Source organism: Crinia signifera, chromosome 1 (assembly GCF_055691185.1).
Source record: "Crinia signifera chromosome 1, ASM5569118v1, whole genome shotgun sequence".
Lineage (NCBI taxonomy): Eukaryota > Metazoa > Chordata > Amphibia > Anura > Myobatrachidae > Crinia > Crinia signifera.
In genome coordinates, this window is record NC_139217.1 from 228858651 (window position 1) to 228877584 (window position 18934).

General features: G+C 42.8%; 1 protein-coding gene across 5 annotated transcripts in view; it reads right to left on the reverse strand.

Moving 5' to 3' along the window:
- MAP2K2 (mitogen-activated protein kinase kinase 2) overlaps positions 1 to 18934 on the reverse strand; it is a 161992-nt gene that overhangs the window by 23031 nt on the left and 120027 nt on the right. For all 5 annotated transcript variants that reach the window (XM_083179377.1, XM_083179380.1, XM_083179379.1 and 2 more), the window contains exons 2-4: positions 6376 to 6472; positions 4646 to 4856; positions 3339 to 3485 (exon numbers count right to left, since the gene is read on the reverse strand). In XM_083179377.1, coding sequence (XP_083035503.1) covers positions 3339 to 3485; positions 4646 to 4856; positions 6376 to 6472 — 455 coding nt within the window. The remainder of the gene's footprint in view (positions 1 to 3338; positions 3486 to 4645; positions 4857 to 6375; positions 6473 to 18934) is intronic.

Here is an 18934-nt window from a genome sequence, read left to right on the forward strand (position 1 = left end):
ATCCAATTAGCCCCAATATGCTTCAGGCACCCTTAAGGCCCATGCGCACTGGGTAATTTTGAGCAGAAAGCAGCTCAGTTTTGTCATTTGAGCTTCTTTCCACTCAAAAGCCGCCCATTGCGTACGGGGCAGCAGTGAGCGCTGCCACATCATCGCAAGCGGCGACCGCTCATCTGCTGGAAAATTCTGCTATGGAAAGTTGCCCACCCCTGGGAATATCTCTTAGAAAGTCACTCAGTGTGTATGCACTGAGCGATTTTCAGCCTATTGATTGTCCCCATCATTGCCATCCATACACGCTGGGCAAAATCACCCAGTGTGTTTGGACTTTTAGCATAATGTGTGATAAGCAGCCCAAGAAACTACGATGACACATGGGATCAGGAACTTATACCAGATCCCATGTGTTATCACACGACAATAGGACATTTGTCTTCAGAAAAAAACAGACTATTCTTGGCTAGCCCACTAATGACCATCGGTAATAAATCAGCTCTCAGCCAGTGTACTGCAGGAAAATAATGAACGGGGCTAATATAGTATACTGGCCTAAACGTCACATGGAGTTAGCATCAATTTGTTCCAGCAATGAAAAATTCTACTTTATTTAGGGACTATGCAATTATTGAACCCTGCAGAATTAATTTCTACATTTAAATTTCCCCAAATTCCCTAGTACAAGACTCCACTAAATAAAACAAGATACCACATACATTTATGAAGCAAGCAAAGTATTTAAAAATAACATAGAATCGATGAATAAAAAAAGGAATATGAATACTGGTCCAATGTCATTCATCCTCTTATGTTATATTGTTTATCTTGCTCACCATAGCTATATACAGTCAGGTTTATAAATATTGGGACATCAATTTTCATATTGTGGGCTCTATACACCACTATAATGGATGTGAACTGAACCATATTTACATCCAAAATCAGGTGAACGGTGTAGGAATTAAAACAGTTTCTATATGTGCCTCTCACTTTCAAAGGCTTCTTAGCCTCTCCTTGCTGTATTATTTAATAAATGACTACCAAAATAATGTAGGTATCTCTTGGCTTTTTTTAGCCAATAAGTGAATATACAAATGATTTATAATGTGAATTAAAGTACTGAGAGATAATATTAGTATATAGCAACTTTACATGCAGCACATTATAAATGTTTCCCTTTTATTTCTTACTAGCGGTTAATGTTTCTGTAGGTATTAAACATTGAGAAATGTATCTTAAAATTCTCGTTATCACTCCAGAATATATACACATAGATAATGCTGTTATGGGCTTAATAGCCATTTAATCTGTGCTGTTGGCAGTGATAACCATTTAGGACAGGCATTCCCAACCACGGTCCTCAAGGCACACCAACAGTGCAGGTTTTAGTGATATCCAGGCTTCAGCACAGATGGTTTAATCACAATCACTCAGGTACTAATTAAGTCACCTGTGCTCAAGCCTGGATATCTACAAAACCTGCACTGTTGGTGTGCCTTGAGGACCGTGGTTGGGAATGCCTGATTTAGGAGTTAGCAATTAATAGGCAAAAAGTTCCAAAACCTAATACATAATAGTTAAAGAAAGCTCCATTTAATATCTTGTTCATTTTCAATCAAAATGCTGGTTAAAGATACAGTAGTCTGCATAGGGCAGGCATGTCCAACGTTGGCCCTCCAGATGTTGTGAAACTACAAATCCCAGCATGCTTTGCCACAGTTTTGCTATTAGAGAATGCTAAAACTATTGCAAAGCATGCTGGGATGTGTAGTTTCACAACATCTGGAGGGCCAACGTTGGACATGCCTGGCATAGGGGAAATTTTCACTTCTGTTTCTTCTGATGTCTTAATACTTCACAGGATATATGTGGTTACATATAAACACAATATTAATCATTGAATATTATTGTACCATAGGTACAAATTCATGTTTGTACACTAATGCTTAAGCATCTGCAAATTTTCAGCAAAGGGACTGCGAAACATCACAGCTGCCACCCAGAAAATGATATTCAATTATCAGTGGTAAATTACCCGCAGGCAATTGCTGGGAGGGGGCTGTGGTTTATCTGGAAATTGGTTTCGCCTGTCAGAGAATCCCCAAAAACTGATCTGCAGCTCGCAAAAACACACGTTTCATTCTCAATTTTTTTTTTTTATGGGCGATCATAATTAGATAACTCCTCAAATAAACATTGGGGAACAATAGCAAAAATGATGCCGGTTTTCACTCCAGATGTTTCTTCAAGGCTAATTGGAAGCCCTCCACTGACGCATACTGGAACAATAGCAAAAAGCTCAGCAGCTGTCCATTCACACGCAGCACTGATGCAACAATGGGATACATGAACCTATAGCTGCGCAGGTTTGCGGCATAATTTTTCTTTACATACATGTAAGATTCATTGCGAAGTAGCGGCATTGGGTACAAATAGGAATTAAGCCTAATGTTTTCATCGTTTGCATTTGTATATATTGATGCATGTTTTCCTCTGTGCTCTGTAAATTAAATTTTACAAAAGAATTTATGAAGCTGGAGAAGAGAGATTTCTTAGTAAAAAAAAAAAAAGGTACTTGTTTCCTAGCACGGCACCCGTCGTGGGTCATCGCATACCTTAACTTAAGGTATGCGATGAACGCGATGGACCCGATTTTCTGTCTATTTTAAGCCTTTATTGCCGGCAATGATAAAATCGCGTTGATCGCGTCCATCACATGCCATTTAAGCGTGGCGAGCGCAGCGAGCCCGCGAGGGGCGCGCGGGATGCATCCTCCGACCTTTTCATACCCCCACTATCCATGTCGGCGTGGAGTTGATTTTATAAAGTGTGGCGAGCGCAGCGAGCCACCAAGCCCCGCGAGGGGACGCGTAATACCTGTGAAGTAATGCGCTTTCCCTCGCTTATAAAATCAACTCCACGCCGACGTGGATAGTGGGGGTATGAAAAGGTCGGAGGACACGTACCGCTGCACTCGCCACGCTTCGGCGTCAATAGAGGGGTGGCGTTAACAATGGGGGGGGGGGGGGGGGGTGTGTATGCAAATTGGGGTCTATGGTGTATTTTACATTGGTCCCAATTGGGTCTCAGGGACCATTCTACATTGATTCCAATGTAAAAATCGCTTCGCGATTTTTTGGATCCCGATGCCTGCAATTAAAATCGCTGGCGCCGTGCTAGGAAACAAGTGCCAAAAAAATTATTCACGTGCAGATGGGAGATTTACTTGTTAACTTTGTTAATGAGAGATTTCATGAACTGGTTTAACAAAGCTTACATTTTTCAACCTATATCCAGAATTAGAGCACAGAAAGCAAAGAGGAAAAGATAATTGATCTTACCATGTGCTCCATGCAGATACTAATCTCTCCATCACTGTAAAAAGCACCATAAAATCCAACAATATAAGGTGAATTACACTCATGTAGGACTTGTAACTCTCTAATAATCTGATTCCGGATTGCAGGCTTGATCTCTAGGTGAATTAGCTGTAAAAAAAAAAATGTTAACGTCCTCTGGGTTATTGGCAAATACGCGTAAATTTACTTTGATTTAATAAAGAACAGTTATTTTAAAATATTTTTATTGAAATGTAAAAGCCACAAAATTGAAATCTAATTACAAAGATAGTAAGGGAGTACTAATAACAATTACATTCGGAATAATGTCACATACAAGAAACTAACATCTTTCCAGGGTGGAAATATGGGCAAATTAATTGGAAACCACTACATAAAAAAGTGGATAGAGATATTGGTATAGATAAGTGACCTGATCTCTGTAAATAACAACCGGTAGCACATCATAACGAAAGCTGCATTTAGCAACTTACCGATAAATCAATTTCTCTGAATCCATAGGGGACACTGGAATAGGTGTTTATTTTGGGGTATAGACTGGTGTTTCGTGGATGCAACACTTAAAATTTATCAGTGTGTGGCTGGTTCCTCCCCCTCTATATACATCCACCAAACAGACTAAGAAGGAGTGATGGAAAACACAAACTATGGAGGAGCAGGTCAAGCCAATTAGAAGACACACCTGTGAGCACCCAAGTGACACGAGGTAATAAAGAAAGGTCACCTGAATTGACAACAAACACTTGTGAGCACCCGAGTGACACAAGGTAACAGGAGGGCACCTAAGTAAACAACAGCTCACCTTAGTGAGGCAACTGCAGAACTCCGCACAGAGACGGGTGCCCTGTATCCCATATGAACTCAGAGAAAAGGAATTACTGGTAGGTATTAAAATCCTATTTTCTCTTACATTCATATGGGATACAGGGAATCGTTCAAGATGATGGGGACATAACAAAGACATCCAGCAGGGACAGCTCGGTACCATGAATGGCCTGCAGCTGTACCCTTCCCCTAGTCTCCCACGAAGCAGGACTGCTGTTAAGTCCAAAACAGCAGTCCCAAAATAATAAAATAAAATAAACTGAAGAGAAACGCTCTGGAGCTCTTCCTGTAGTGTGCTTCTCCTGAGGCACATTTTCTTAAACTGGCTGGTGGGAGGGTAGGCAGAGCCAGTACACCCAGTGTAAAGTTTTCTATGTGCCTGTCTCCTGCGGATACCCTCTTTTGCTGATCATCTTGAACGATTCCCTGTATCCCATATGAATGTAAGAGAAAAAAAAAATTACCTTGCGTGCCATGATGAGACCAGATGGCCGATGCCGGACTTTGGTCACCACACCTCCATTTCCTGCCCCAAGTTCACAGATTCGTTCAAAGTCATCATCTTTCAGTTCTCCCACCTTTGCCTTTAGCGTAAGAAAAGCTTCCAGACGCTTTTTCTGTTGATCATCCAAGTCCAACTCCTCTAATTTCTTTTGGAGGTCTACAAGGTTTGCCCTATAACAGGCAATAAAAAGTAGTAGTGTGGTGGTCTTAAATAGGTTTCAAATAAAATAACAAAATTGTTAAAGGATTAGCAAAACATGGTCATTTAACAGTTTGATTGATTTTCATAATACAGTGAGACCCTAAAATTGAAAATGCATTTTTTTGGTCACCAGAAAATCTCTCCTCCCTATACATATATTTAAATTTAACCTCATCAATAAAATTGCTCTTTTTGTGTGCCATTTATTTATTTACAGTTTCTTATATAGCGCAGCAGATTCCGTTGCGCTTTACAGTAGTAGACAGTGATAAAACCAACTGGGTAACAACAAACTTGGAGGTTAGAGGGCCCTGCTGCAAGCTTATAGGTGCAACCCTTTTTTTAACCTGAAAACAATGTTTTAAATTTTCTATATCTCAAATTTTATTGTAAGGCATTTTTATGACAATTATTATTCGCAGTGAGCAATAACCATGCAGCTCCGAAAAAGTAAATGCAGACAAGTTTTCTACAGATTTTTCCTTTTGCTTTTAAATTCATGACGATAGATGGATGTAAAAGTTATTATTCATTTCAAATGAATTGTGACCAAAACTGGAAAACAATTAGCATTAGGGTACCTTGCGGTTGTAGAGGGATGGGTATTAAATGGATATAACCATTATACATGCTATTTGGCAAGGAAATTCCATATAAAATAGGAATAGCATTAGATTTTGTAAAGGGGACAACAGGGGCAATCACCTGTGTTTTGAACAGTGAGCCTGGTGATTGGGGACGTGCAGAAAAAGCCTTCCCATAAACCCACTCAAGAAGAATTCAAACAGATACATTGCAAGTAATGACACATTTAATAGCTTTTCCAGAAGCATGATGAACACATAACCACCCCATGGGCATAGAATTAAAAGAGGTTTTCCAAATCTTGTAGTGATGTAAAGGTCAGAAGATCGTTCAGGTTTACATTACTGCCTATGCCAGCAGCATTCTCTACACCCTAAATTTAACAGGATCATCCAAACAATGAATCAGAGAGAACATTTTGGCAAAAACTTTTCTTCAGTAACAACAGTTGTAGACTATTACATTTGTTTATATTCTTCTCCTTTAATTATTGGTTACGAGAAAAAACAGTATATAGTGGGGACCAGATTTATATCCTCCCCAACTCAGTATTCTTGACAATCTGATAATATTATCCAATTAACATTCAATAATCATTGTAAACCTGCTTAGAAATTGACAGTTCATTATCTGCATCACATGCTAGAACCGTTATGCTATAGAGCAGGGGTAGCCAACTCCAGTCCTCGAGAGCTACCAACAGTGCACGTTTTCCAGGTCTCCTCACAGAATCACAAGTGAAGTAATTAGCTGAACCTGTGGATCTTTTAAATGTGTGAGTCAGTAATGAGTGCACCTGTGAGGTTAGCTGGAAAACATGAACTGTTGGTAGCTCGCGAGGACTGGAGTTGGCTACCCCTGCTATAGAGCTTTTAATTTCAAGTCCATTTAAATCATTCTTACTCTGATGACCCATCATTTACTGGTGAAGGACCTTCGGCAATTGTTGGTGCTATATTCAGGGCAGGTGGTAGTTTCCTCTTTGCTGGCATCTTACCATCTGTCGGGAGAAAAGAAAAATGTTAAATGATCTAGAATGTATAAGACACACAAATACCAATAATGCATTTGTACCTGGAAATATTCACTATACCTATATCAATGTTTCCATGCTTCCCTATTTTGAAATTAAAGCTTCCATTACTCCTATTTTCCACACTGGCTACAGCGTAACAGAAATTCACAATTTAAGGGGCCACTGCATTAGGTAAGAGTAGGGGCAATTCCCGTTCTCCTAATGATTTAGTCTGGCTACCAGGAAAATAAAACATGTTAGAAAGCCTTGATAAAAAAAAAAAAAGGTACTTGTGAGTTATCTGGGCGTCCGATTTTTTGATTGTATGCCTTAAGTTAAGGCATACAATCAGATGCGATGCGATATCGCATCGCATCGCATGCGACCATCGGATGCGATGACCCGATTTTTCCATAGGAATCAATGTTAAAATGGACTGAGTCCATCTTAACATGGAATTCAATGGGAAAAAGGGGTCCTTTTTATACCCCTACTATCCAAGTGGGCATGGAGTTGGATATAAACCTGTGGCGAGCGTAGCGAGCCACCGAGCCCGAAGCGCGGCGAGCGAAGCGAGCCCCGCGAGGGGACGGTATTCCGTGTCCCCTCGCGGGGCTCGCTACGCTCGCCACAGGTTTATATCCAACTCCATGCCCACTTGGATAGTAGGGGTATGAAAAGGACCCCTTTTTCCCATTGAATTCCATGTTAAAATGGACTCAGTCCATTTTAACATTGATTCCTATGGAAAAATCGGGTCATCGCATCGCATCGCATCCGATGGTCGCATGCGATGCGATGTCCCGATCCGACCCGATTTAAAAATCGGACGCCCGGATAACTCACAAGTACCAAAAAAAAAATCAGGATCAGCAATCCTGCAGCGGGTGGTGTTAGCAACAGGTGATGACTGAAGGTAAGAGGGAATTCCCTATTGGCTAGGTCCCGTGAGATTCAAACTCAGTCTGTGATCATTTGACGCAGGCAGCAAGGGTCATCCGGTCACACTTTACTTATAAATATATAAGCCATGATAGTGTTCCCTCTAGGCTTATTTTACAGGGCGCTGCGCCCTGCCCCTTTAAAAGCCGCCGATTTCCGCCCTGCCCGTTTTTGCCCGCCCTGCGCCCTGTACAAGTTAATAGCTGCTGCCGCGCCAGAAGTCTCCTCCCGCTGACAGCTTCTAGCGCGGCAGCGTGTGAAGTGGTCACTCCCACCTCCTATGGTGAGCGGCTGTCAGCTATTCCATCTAGCATCCCTCCTCCCCCCTGCCACACTGACATGCCGCTCACCTCCTCTTATGTGAGCGGCTGTCAGCTATTCCAAGGAGCATCTCTCCTCCCAGCGCACCGTCCGCTACAACCCCCCCCCACCCTCACCCGATCTGCCCCGCATACCTCTGTCCTCAAAGTTAAGTGCAGTCGCAGCTTCCCCCCGCCCGCATAGCTGAGCGCTGTAGGTGTCAGCGCAGGAGCTGGTGTCAGTAACAGTCACTGCTCCTGCGCTGTTACCACTGTTAAAAAAAATAAAAAAACACAGCGCAGGAGCAGTGACTGTTACTGACACCAGCTCCTGCGCTGACAGTTGGGGGGGGGGGGGGGGACACACACTTTGTGTGCACCACCAGAACCCGCTATCGTAGCCCTGCGGGTGGACCATTCATGGAAAAAAAATTAGACATCATCTCTGCCTGTGCCGAATCAAGCCCCGCCCACCGGGCCCGGGAGGAAGGCACAGCAGGGACACCAACACCATCTTCCCCCCATCAAGCAGCCGGCGCCCCGCGCAGCTGAGCAGCAGGAAGGGAGAGCAGCAGCACCAGCATGTTTGCCATGAACAGGGACTCTGCACGCACAGCCGGCCACCCCTTACACCTGGTAAGTGCAATAATCCCATCTGCACTTGTGGGGTCTTGTAGAGAAGGCAGTCACCGGGCTAAGGCAGCAATGCACATTCTGACAACAGGGGGCCTTATAATAGGTTGGGGGTGGGGGGGCGGCAAAAATCTGGCCCTGGTTTGGGGGGGTTGTCGCGGACGGTGCACTGGGAGGAGAGAGGAGAGCCCTACAACTTAGCATACCGCCACCGCGGTGGAGCCATGACATGCGCTGCCCTGTTTGCTGCTGCTCTTTCCCATCCCTGTCTTCCCACCGGCGGGTAGGCAGTAGCAGCCGGAATATAGTCACATGTGCGGCGCTTGCTCCTCCCACCTGCAAAGAAGGGACAGGAGCGCAGTGTCACATGAAAAGCACATGACTTCACTTCATCACCTCACCCTCCTCTCTCCTTCCATCACCTTACCCCCTGATATGTGATATAGGTGATGGAGGAATAGGCAGGTATTCAATGCCACTGCGAGCGGCCGACGAGGGGGTTAAACAGCGAGGATCGCAGAAAACCAGCGATCCTCGCTGTTAACCGCTGCGCCGGCCAGTTGCACTATTCAACGTTATGGGGAAATCCTCGCCATCACAGGATGGCGAGGATTCCCCTAAACAGTGAGACCTGCAGCTAATGCAGCAAACCCGCTGTACTTAGCCGCAAGTCTTGCAGCTTCTACAGCCACATACGCCGATTCCCCCTCGTTCAAAAAACGGAGCGAGGGGGAATTGGCGTATGAGGGGGGTTAGTTGAATACTGACAGGGTGAGCGGTGACAGCGAGCAGAAAGCCCTGCTCGCTGTCACCGCTCCCCCACGACATTGAATACACCCCAATATGTGTGATGTAGGGGCTGGAGGCATTATGTGTGATGTAGGGGCTGGAGGCATAATGTGTGATGTAGGGGCTGGAGGCATAATGTGTGATGTAGGCATAAGGTGTGATTTAGGTGACCGAGGCATGATGTGTGATGTAGGGGCTGGAGGCATAATGTGTGATGTAGGGGATGGAGGCATAAGGTGTGATGTAGGGGATGTGGGATAAATATGCTGATGGTGTGACGCTCAGGTGTCACAAGATGGTTATATAGCATAAATGTGCCGATGGTGTGACGCTCAGGTGTCACAAGATGGTTATATAGCATAAATGTGCTGACGGTGTGACTCAGGTGTCACAGGATGGTTATATAGCATAAATGTGCTGATGGTGTGACGCTCCGGTGTCACAGGATGGTTATATAGCATAAATGTGCCGATGGTGTGACGCTCAGGTGTCACAAGATGGTTATATAGCATAAATGTGCTGACGGTGTGACTCTCAGGTGTCACAGGATGGTTATATAGCATAAATGTGCTGATGGTGTGACGCTCAGGTGTCACAAGATGGTTATATAGCATAAATGTGCTGACGGTGTGACTCTCAGGTGTCACAGGATGGTTATATAGCATAAATGTGCTGATGGTGTGACGCTCCGGTGTCACAGGATGGGTTATATAGCATAAATGTGCCGATGGTGTGACGCTCCGGTGTCACAAGATGGTTATATAGCATAAATGTGCTGATAGTGTGACGCTCCGGTGTCACAAGATGGATTATATAGCATAAATGTGCTGATGGTGTGACGCTCAGGTGTCACAAGATGGTTTATATAGCATAAATGTGCCGATGGTGTGACGCTCAGGTGTCACAAGATGATTATATAGCATAAATGTGCTGATGGTGTGACGCTCCGGTGTCAAAAGATGGTCATATAGCATAAATGTGCTGATGGTATGATGCTCCGGTGTCACAAGATGGTTATACAGCATAAATGTGCTGATGGTGTGACGCTCAGGTGTCACAGGATGGGTTATATAGCATAAATGTGCCGATGGTGTGACGCTCAGGTGTCACAAGATGGTTATATAGCATAAATGTGCTGATGGTGTGACGCTCCGTTGTCACAAGAGGGTTTATATAGATGTGCTGATGGTGTGACGCTCAAGGGGGCAGTCCTTCGCATCGCACATCGCAAAGCACAAAAAGTATGTGCTGCACATACTTTTTAACTAGATGCGATGTGATCTAGTTCAAAATGCATGGAGCACATCGCTCCATGTATGGGCACCTTAACATGAATTTTGTCTGATTCCGTGTGGCATAATGTTTATGGGGCAAGTAAAAGGGGATCTACTATGTGTTACATAATGTACATAAGAGGTACACTCAAGGACACGTCCCATTTTAGGTGATCACGCCCCATTTTTCTGGAGCCTTCGGCGCGCACATAACCTCAACCTTCATTTTGCCCTTTAAAATTTAAATGTGCCTTCCTGACTGAAAAATGTGCCCTCACGATTGAAAAATGTGCCCTCCCCGTGGTCAGCACCCTGCCCTAAAAATTTCTAGAGTGAACACTACATGATCAATAACACTGGTCCAATTATGACCAAGAATGTAAAACTGTAATAGCAAGACCCCAAAGTTTTAGCCATTATCACTGATCACTTTTAACTGTAAACAAGCTAAGGGCCACCAAAAGAAGAGTACATATAAACGCCAAATAAATAAATTGTCAAACAAGCTAGTGATGGCAGATAGATTGGTCGTTCATGAAAATAGTACCAGATAGTACTCTAGGGAATACTCTACATATGCCACCAGTACAAGAAAAAGGCAAATCACTAAAATATACATATAATCACAATAATAAATGTGCACCCATTTGTTACAATTCATTTGTTTTTTGGCACCTTTTAATTATACCACCCAATAAGAGTTTAGCTTGCAAAGTGGCACAACCAAACGAATGGATGTGATAGAAAAAGTGCTGTTTGGGCACCAAAACAGCTGACGTTTTCCCACATTTCAGCTCAGCGCTTCCAAGCTGAAATGGGTCTGCCATGGCTAATGATCGCAATGACAATTGAATAGCTCCAATAGACATCCATTAGTATAGATGACCATAAAAACAAATGAAATAGCCCAATAGAGTCTTATAACACCCTCAGATTGGCAAAGCTGAACTGCTGAGAATGCCCTATTCCAGGGTTTGGTTCTCTCCATAAAGTCACTCCCAAACATCGACTTGAAATTATTCAAAAATGAATTGAAATCAGTTAGGCTAGGGAAAAAAAAACTATTTTTGGTTTTGGGCAGGATTCCTGAATTCAAGGGGGTTAAGTCACAGTGTTTGTGGAGTGCCAGTGTCCACATCATCGGATATAGATTTACTGGTGTCTGAAACCTGAGCTGCACAGCTATCTTGAGTAACAAAAATAATACACAACTCTTTAGAATGTATAAATGGTGAGAAATACTGTAGTAATATATATATATATATATATATATATATATATATATATATATATATATATATATATATATATATATATATATATATATATATATATATATATATATATATATATACATATACAGTATATATATATATATATATATATATATATATATGTCCCCCTATGTCCACGGCAGTCTTCAGGATCTTCTAAAGCGGTCCAAGGAGTGCATTGCACGTGCGGTCCAAAGAGTGCATTGCACGTGCGCGCCAGTGATGCCACCGGCGCGCCTGCAAATTCGCACAATGCACCCCGAAGATCCCGAAGGCTGCCGGGGGACCAGGTAAGCATGTTAAAAAAATATATTCCAAAAACTGTAAAAATCCCTTAACCAAAAAGCTTGTGGTCCCCAGCATTTCGGATAAGGGATACTCAACCTGTATTTACTTTGAAAAAGTCTGCAAGTCAGAAGAAATGCGTTAGAAGCTATTTTCTATATATATATATATATATATATATATATATATATATATATATATATATATATATATATATATATATATATATATATAGTCAAAGTCGAGTTATATACACGCCATTTTAGAATGGTATGGCCGCCATCTTGGTTCGCAGAGTTGCGCAAATAAAGTATAATACCCAAGTTTTTGTAACAGGGCGAACCTTGAGCGCTGCCATACTAATACACATAAATTCATATCCCACACTAACATGAAATAAAAATATAGTTAATTTAGGTAATTCGCAACACATAGTTAAAATTGGTAATACACAATCTTTCTTTTACATATTTCACATCTCTGTGTTCCGTCTCTCATGCGCAGTGCTCCGGTCTGAGCTAGAAGTCCATATCTTGTAACGGACAGAAGTTATAGAACTATTACATATTTCATGATTATTTCACGATTATTTCACCATAAGGACAGTGTAATCAGAAGACCCGATAGTAACAAGTTTCTCTCTGATAAGCCATGAAAGCAAGGGTGATACCTGAAGAACAAAGGAACAAGTTTCTATTGATAAGCCATGAAAACCTAGGGTGATACCTGAAGACAAAGAAACCAAGGTGCATTCCCTCTTGCACCAATCCATAAGGACCTGACTTTTGAACTCTTTAACCAATGGAGACCCTCAATGACCTCTCTTTGTTTGGACACTATAAAAGTAGCAACCCCATGGCCGGATTGAGCACTTTTCTTTTTCCCCATGATCTTGACAAGATGGCGGATGTTGAGCAGAAGAAGAAGAGGACCTTCAGGAAGTTCACATACAGAGGAGTACAGTACACCTGGATCCGACTCTCTCATGGATTTATAGACAGCCCTAGCATCTTCTCCCAGGCCTTGCATTATTGTTTACAATCCTTCCAACCCTTGAGTTGTTCGATACTAATACAATAGGTTGATGACCTATTGTTGTTTTCTGAGTCACTGGAGTCATCAGTGGATGACACTCGACAGCTGCTGATGCATCTCTCAGAGACAGGAGATAAAGTATCGAAGGATAAATTGCAATTATGCCAGACCAGGGTTAAGTATTTGGGCCACTGTCTTACCCAAGGGTTGAGACACCTCACTGACGACCGAATCCAATTCAAAACATGGTACTGCCGCAGACCCAGCATCAGATCCGTACGTTCCTAGGCATGTGTGGATATTGTCGCAATTGGATCCAGGATTCTCTATTCTGGCATTGCCACTACAAGAAATGGTTTCCTCGACTAAGCCAGATCGGATCTCTCATACTGAGGAATCCAAACTGGCCTTTGAGGAACTAAAGGCGAGCCTAACAAAGGCTCCAGCACTGGGAATGCCAGATTACGGGAAACCCTTTGAGTTGTACGGTACAGAATCAGCTGGGTGTGCGGCAGGAGTACTTACCCAAAAACATGGTGATGCCAACCGACCAGTAGCGTACTACAGTGGCCAATTGGACACAGTAGCACGCTCACTCCCAACTTGTTTACGAAGCATAGCTGCAATAGCACAACTAGTAAACAAGAGTGAGGATGTAGTGTTAGGACACGATTTAACTGTTTATGCTCCCCATGCTGTTTCTGCTCTCCTAAACTCTGCCCAAACTCGACATGTTTCCTCAGCGTGGTTCACCAAGTGGGAACTGGCACTGATGGCCCCAGTAAATATTACCATAAAGCAATGCAATACATTGAACCCAGCCACATTCCTACCTCATGTGCCCTCCAAGGCACAAAGGGTGGGGGTTGATGGGAATGTTGCTGAAAATGGTGAGGCAGAGTTTGGTGAAAGTGAGGACAAACATGATTGCATGACCTACCTGAATCAGACCTTTACAAACGTCCTCACATAAGCGACAGCCCATAAAGTGATGTAGACATAACCTTATTCACTGATGGCAGCTGTCATAGACAAACGTAGACGGAAGAGCTGTGCACAGGCTACGCGGTATGGAGAAGGTATTGTGGAAGCTGAACCCCTAGGACCACCTCACTCTGCACAAGTAGCGGAACTGGTAGCACTGACCAGAGCATGTGAACTGGCAAAAGGGAAATCAGTTAACATATATACCAACTCCAGATATGCTTTTGGAGTAGTGTATGATTTCGGGGCCCTATGGCGCATCAGAAATTTCATGACGGCAGCTGGCACACCAGTGGCGCATGCAACATATATCAGAAGACTCCTGGGAGCTATCCAGCTACCAGGCAGAGTGGCTGTTATCAAGTGCAAAGCTCATACATCGGAGAAGGATCCGGTGTCCCTTGGTAACAGCCGCACTGATGAGGCAGCGAAAAGGGCCGCATGCCCTGTAAATACCTCTTCTTCCCCTATGAATCTTTGCACACTTAACATGGTATCCACATCAAAACTGATAGACATGCAGAATTTGTGTTCCCCACAGGAGAGGGCAGTATGGAAGTCGAAGGGATGTGGTCAAGAGTCCACCGCACTCTGGAGAGATGGACATGGAAAACCAGTGGCCCCCAGGGCATACCTTCCTAGTCTAGCCGAGGCGGCTCATGGACTGACACATCTCGGAAAGGAAGGTATGTGCAAGTTGGTGTGCACCAGGGTTCGCTTCTCAAGCAGGTAGAGTGGAAATGTCATGCCTCACCTGTTTGAGGAAGAACATTGGGAAAACCATCCCAACAGAGCCATCCCACATCCCTCCTACAGAAGGCCCTTTCCAGGTAATACAAATCGACTTCATACAGTTACCACCCTGTAGAAATTTAAAGTATGTGTTAGTATGTGTTGATATATTTTCCAATTGGGTGGAGGCTTTCCCTGCTGCCTCCAACACTGCTACTTTCACGGCTAAGAAAAAATGTCAAGAGTTTGTCTGCAGATATGGTATCCCAAAGGTTATCGAGAGTGACAGAGGCACTCATTTCACAGGAGAAGTCTTCCAAATCATGTGTAAACTCCTGGGAATTAATAGTAAACTTCATACTCCATATCGACCCCAAGCCCAAGCGAGCGCAAAAGTTGAGAGAATGAATGGTACTATTAAGAACAAACTGGGTAAAATTATGGCTGAAACAGGGTTACTATGGCCAGAGGCACTGTCCATTGTGCTGTATAGTATTAGGACCACTCCCAGAGCTCCACTGAACTTGTCCCCCTTCGAGATATTGTTTGGCCGGCAGCCACACGTCACGATAGACCCACAGGATGATTTAAAATGTAACAATGAACTGACTGTGCAATATATCCTGAATCTAAACAAACAGCTGAGGAAGCAGCAAAAGGAATTAAACTTGTTGACACCTGACATGCCTGTTGAGAACTGCTGTTATGATCCGCAATTTTTTACGCTCAGGTTGTTTGATAGACCGTGGGAAGGACCATACCAAGTCTTGTTGACCAGCACTACATCAATAAAAGTCGCAGAGAGAGAGAGACTTGGGTACATTCGTCCCACTGCAAGAAAGCCAGAAACCCGGAAGTTCCTTGTGTAGAGAGTGAAAGAGAAGAAATAAATCACTAGAGGCATTGTTCCGGGAGGACTGAAAAGCAGCCAAGGTCAAGCAACCTGTACAAGCTAATTAAAGGACAGAGCAATAAAAGACCCCTGGTAACAAGGATTGAAGGACTACAAGCAACAGGTTCTTGGTTCTATTTTTGTTCCCTTGTTTTGTTTTTCCCCTTCTACCCAAGGACATTCGGTGGCTGCCAAACCCTAGAGCGAATAGAGCGGAGCTCTGGAAGTGTATGAGATGACCCAGATCAGGGTGGGATAGAATCTCTAAGTAAGCCTGATACTTTGCCAGTGCGGGAGATGGTAAGAGGTATGAGGAATACGTAGTTCAAGGGCGATGTGATGAGTTGTTGTCTGGCGAATACTGTGTTTGTAGATATTGCCAACCAGAGATGAAGATGGAGTGAAACCAGAGATGTCAGTCGATGGGTAAGACTTTAACGAGCCAACATCCTTTGAGTATTTACCACTCATTAGTGGGTAAGGTCTTGAACCAAACAGAATGCTGAGTGTGTTCCCAAGTACTACACAAAAAGAGTAATGTAGGCCTAGTCCCATATCCATTAAAGCTATCAGAGATAAGTGCTTTGAATAAAAGGAGGCCACTGGATAAGAAATACCTGTATACCAGGTCCCCTAGCCTTAGGTTACACCCATACCAGGTGGATAGATCCCTGGTGTGTTTGAACTTCTACAGCTCCAGACCAATTGGAACCTGGGAAGTAATATGGTTTAATCAGACGATAACTTACTCACAACGCCCAGATGGAAAGCCCATTGATAAAGAATTGTTATTGAAAATCTGTACCAGTGGAAGGCACTATAAATATGTTTACACTGTAAAAAGAGATAAAGTAATGGCGGGCAGAGTATCAGCAGGCTATTATGCCAAGACCCTGCAGCCAGAAACCTGTGAAGAACAGATCAGGGAGGGAGGGACTGGAATGTTTTTATGGTTATTGTGTGACAAAATTATGAAGTATTCAGTTCCATATTTTCTCCCTGATGATGTTTATTATATTTGTGGTAGGAGGGCATACAAGTGGCTCTCCATGAACGATGTTGGAATCTGTTATTTAGGTAGAGTGTTGCCCCGAAGTAATGACCCTTACCCATGAAGAAATGGTAAGCATACACCAAGGTATACCTCCTCCTTACACTTATACACATTACAACCTAATCCACAAAAGGGAAATGTGGACCTCCTGGTTGAACCCAATGCATTAGTTCTCTGGGTTAGGAGAATGGGCACAAGGAATCATAACCAGTATTGGAAAACTGATTCTCTGTGTCTGTGGTGTCATCATAGTTTTGTATTATTGTTTAAGTGTGTTAAAACGTTGACCCGGGGAAAAACCAAACATACTGAAATCATGAGTGTAAGAACGAGGGATTCACAGGAAGACCAGGGTTTGGTATATGACCCTAGGATCGAAACCATTACCCATTAAAGGATACCATGTCTGAAAAATTGTATATAATGTAACCTCCCCTATTTTTATTTTTATCCCAAACCTGTACATTATCCTTCATCACCCTGAGTAAATTGTTAGGTAAATGTGGTCCCTCATTTATCCGTAATCCAGGACTGGCCACAGCGCAGATGGTTTATTCGCCTTTTATGTTTAATTCAGATTTCCTAAATAATTTCTGTTAGGATTATGAATTTCTTGATGTTTAGGAAAATTTTGAGAAGTTTTATTTTTACTGCCAAAGGGTGGACTGTCAAAGTCTGTTTGTATATACACGCCATTTTAGAATGGTATGGCCACTACCTTGGTTCGCAGAGTTGCGCAAATAAAGTATAATACCCAAGTTTTTGTAACAAGGCGAACCTTGAGCGCTGCCATACTAATACACAAATTAATATCCCACACTTACACGAAATAAAAATATAGTTAATTTAGGTAATTCGCAGCACATAGTTAAAATTGGTAATACACGATCCTTCTTTTACATATTTCGCATCTCTGTGTTCCGTCTCTCATGCGCAGCGCTCCGGTCTGAGCTAGAAGTCCATATCTTGTAACGGCCAGAAGTTATAGAACTATTACATATTTCATGATTATTTCACCATGAGGACAGTGTAATCAGAAGACCCGGAAGTAACAAATTTCTCTCTGATAAGCCATGAAAGCAAGGGTGATACCTGAAGAACAAAGAAACAAGTTTCTATTGATAAGCCATGAAAACCTAGGGTGATACCTGAAGACAAAGAAACCAAGATGCATTCCCTCTGCACCAATCCACGTAAAGTGCATTCCTTTGCTCCAATCCTCAAGAAGTGCATTCCCTTGCACCAATCCATAAGGACCTGACTTTTTAACTCTTTAACCAATGGAGACCCTCAATGACCTCTCTTTGTTTGGACACTATAAAGTAGCGACCCCTGGGCCGGATTGAGCACTTCCCTTTTTTCCCCTTCATCCTGCCTGGACTAAGTTCTATTAGAACCTAGTGAGCTCGACCGGACTGCGCTGCGCTATTAGATGAGACGGTAACATTTGTATTCCTGTATGTAGTGTGGCTGATTGTATTTTATATCTGATTCTTTTCCTCCTAGTAGTGTAAAGCATATTTTGTATTGTTAGACAACTGTACTGTGTGTTATACTGTGTTTCTCTTTCTGTAACCCCCTGCTGTCCGCTAGGAACTAAATACATTATTTGGAGACTATCGTCTTATTTTCTTGAGTTATACTTGAGTCTTGGCTTTTATTCGCATTTAGCGACAAAGGTGTAACACGGACATTGTCCTTTAAAGGTGTATTCAAGTTGGGTACTAAGTACTGCGAAAGATACTGTTTTATATATAGCATATAGCGGTATAGCATGTATCATACAAATACAAGGTTCGCTATGCTGTGTTACGCTTTGTTTGCACGTAGCTAGGAGTAAAGGGTTAGTAGTCTACGGACAGAGTACGTAAACTGTGCACTTCACTTGTCCATCTGGTCGTATTTATATTGGTATTGATAATACATATAAATAAATAAAGGGGGGGGGGGGGACACAAAAAAACCCCCGAAATAGTCGGAAAAAACCCAAACACACGGTCTTTAGAATATTTCGGATAAGAGATCTCTGGAAACGGGAGACTTGATGAAAAATCTGCAGGTTTAAAGAAATGCTTTAGCAGAGTATCCACTGGTGCAGTCTGGTTGTTTTATAGACGAGGACAACTTATTTTTGGCTTTTATTATGTATTAATTGCTCTTGCAATTAAGGGGAACCAGAAGTGCTTAGAAAGAACACCAACAATTGCCAAAGCGTTTACACTGCATAAAACCACTGAAGTTATGCAGACTGACA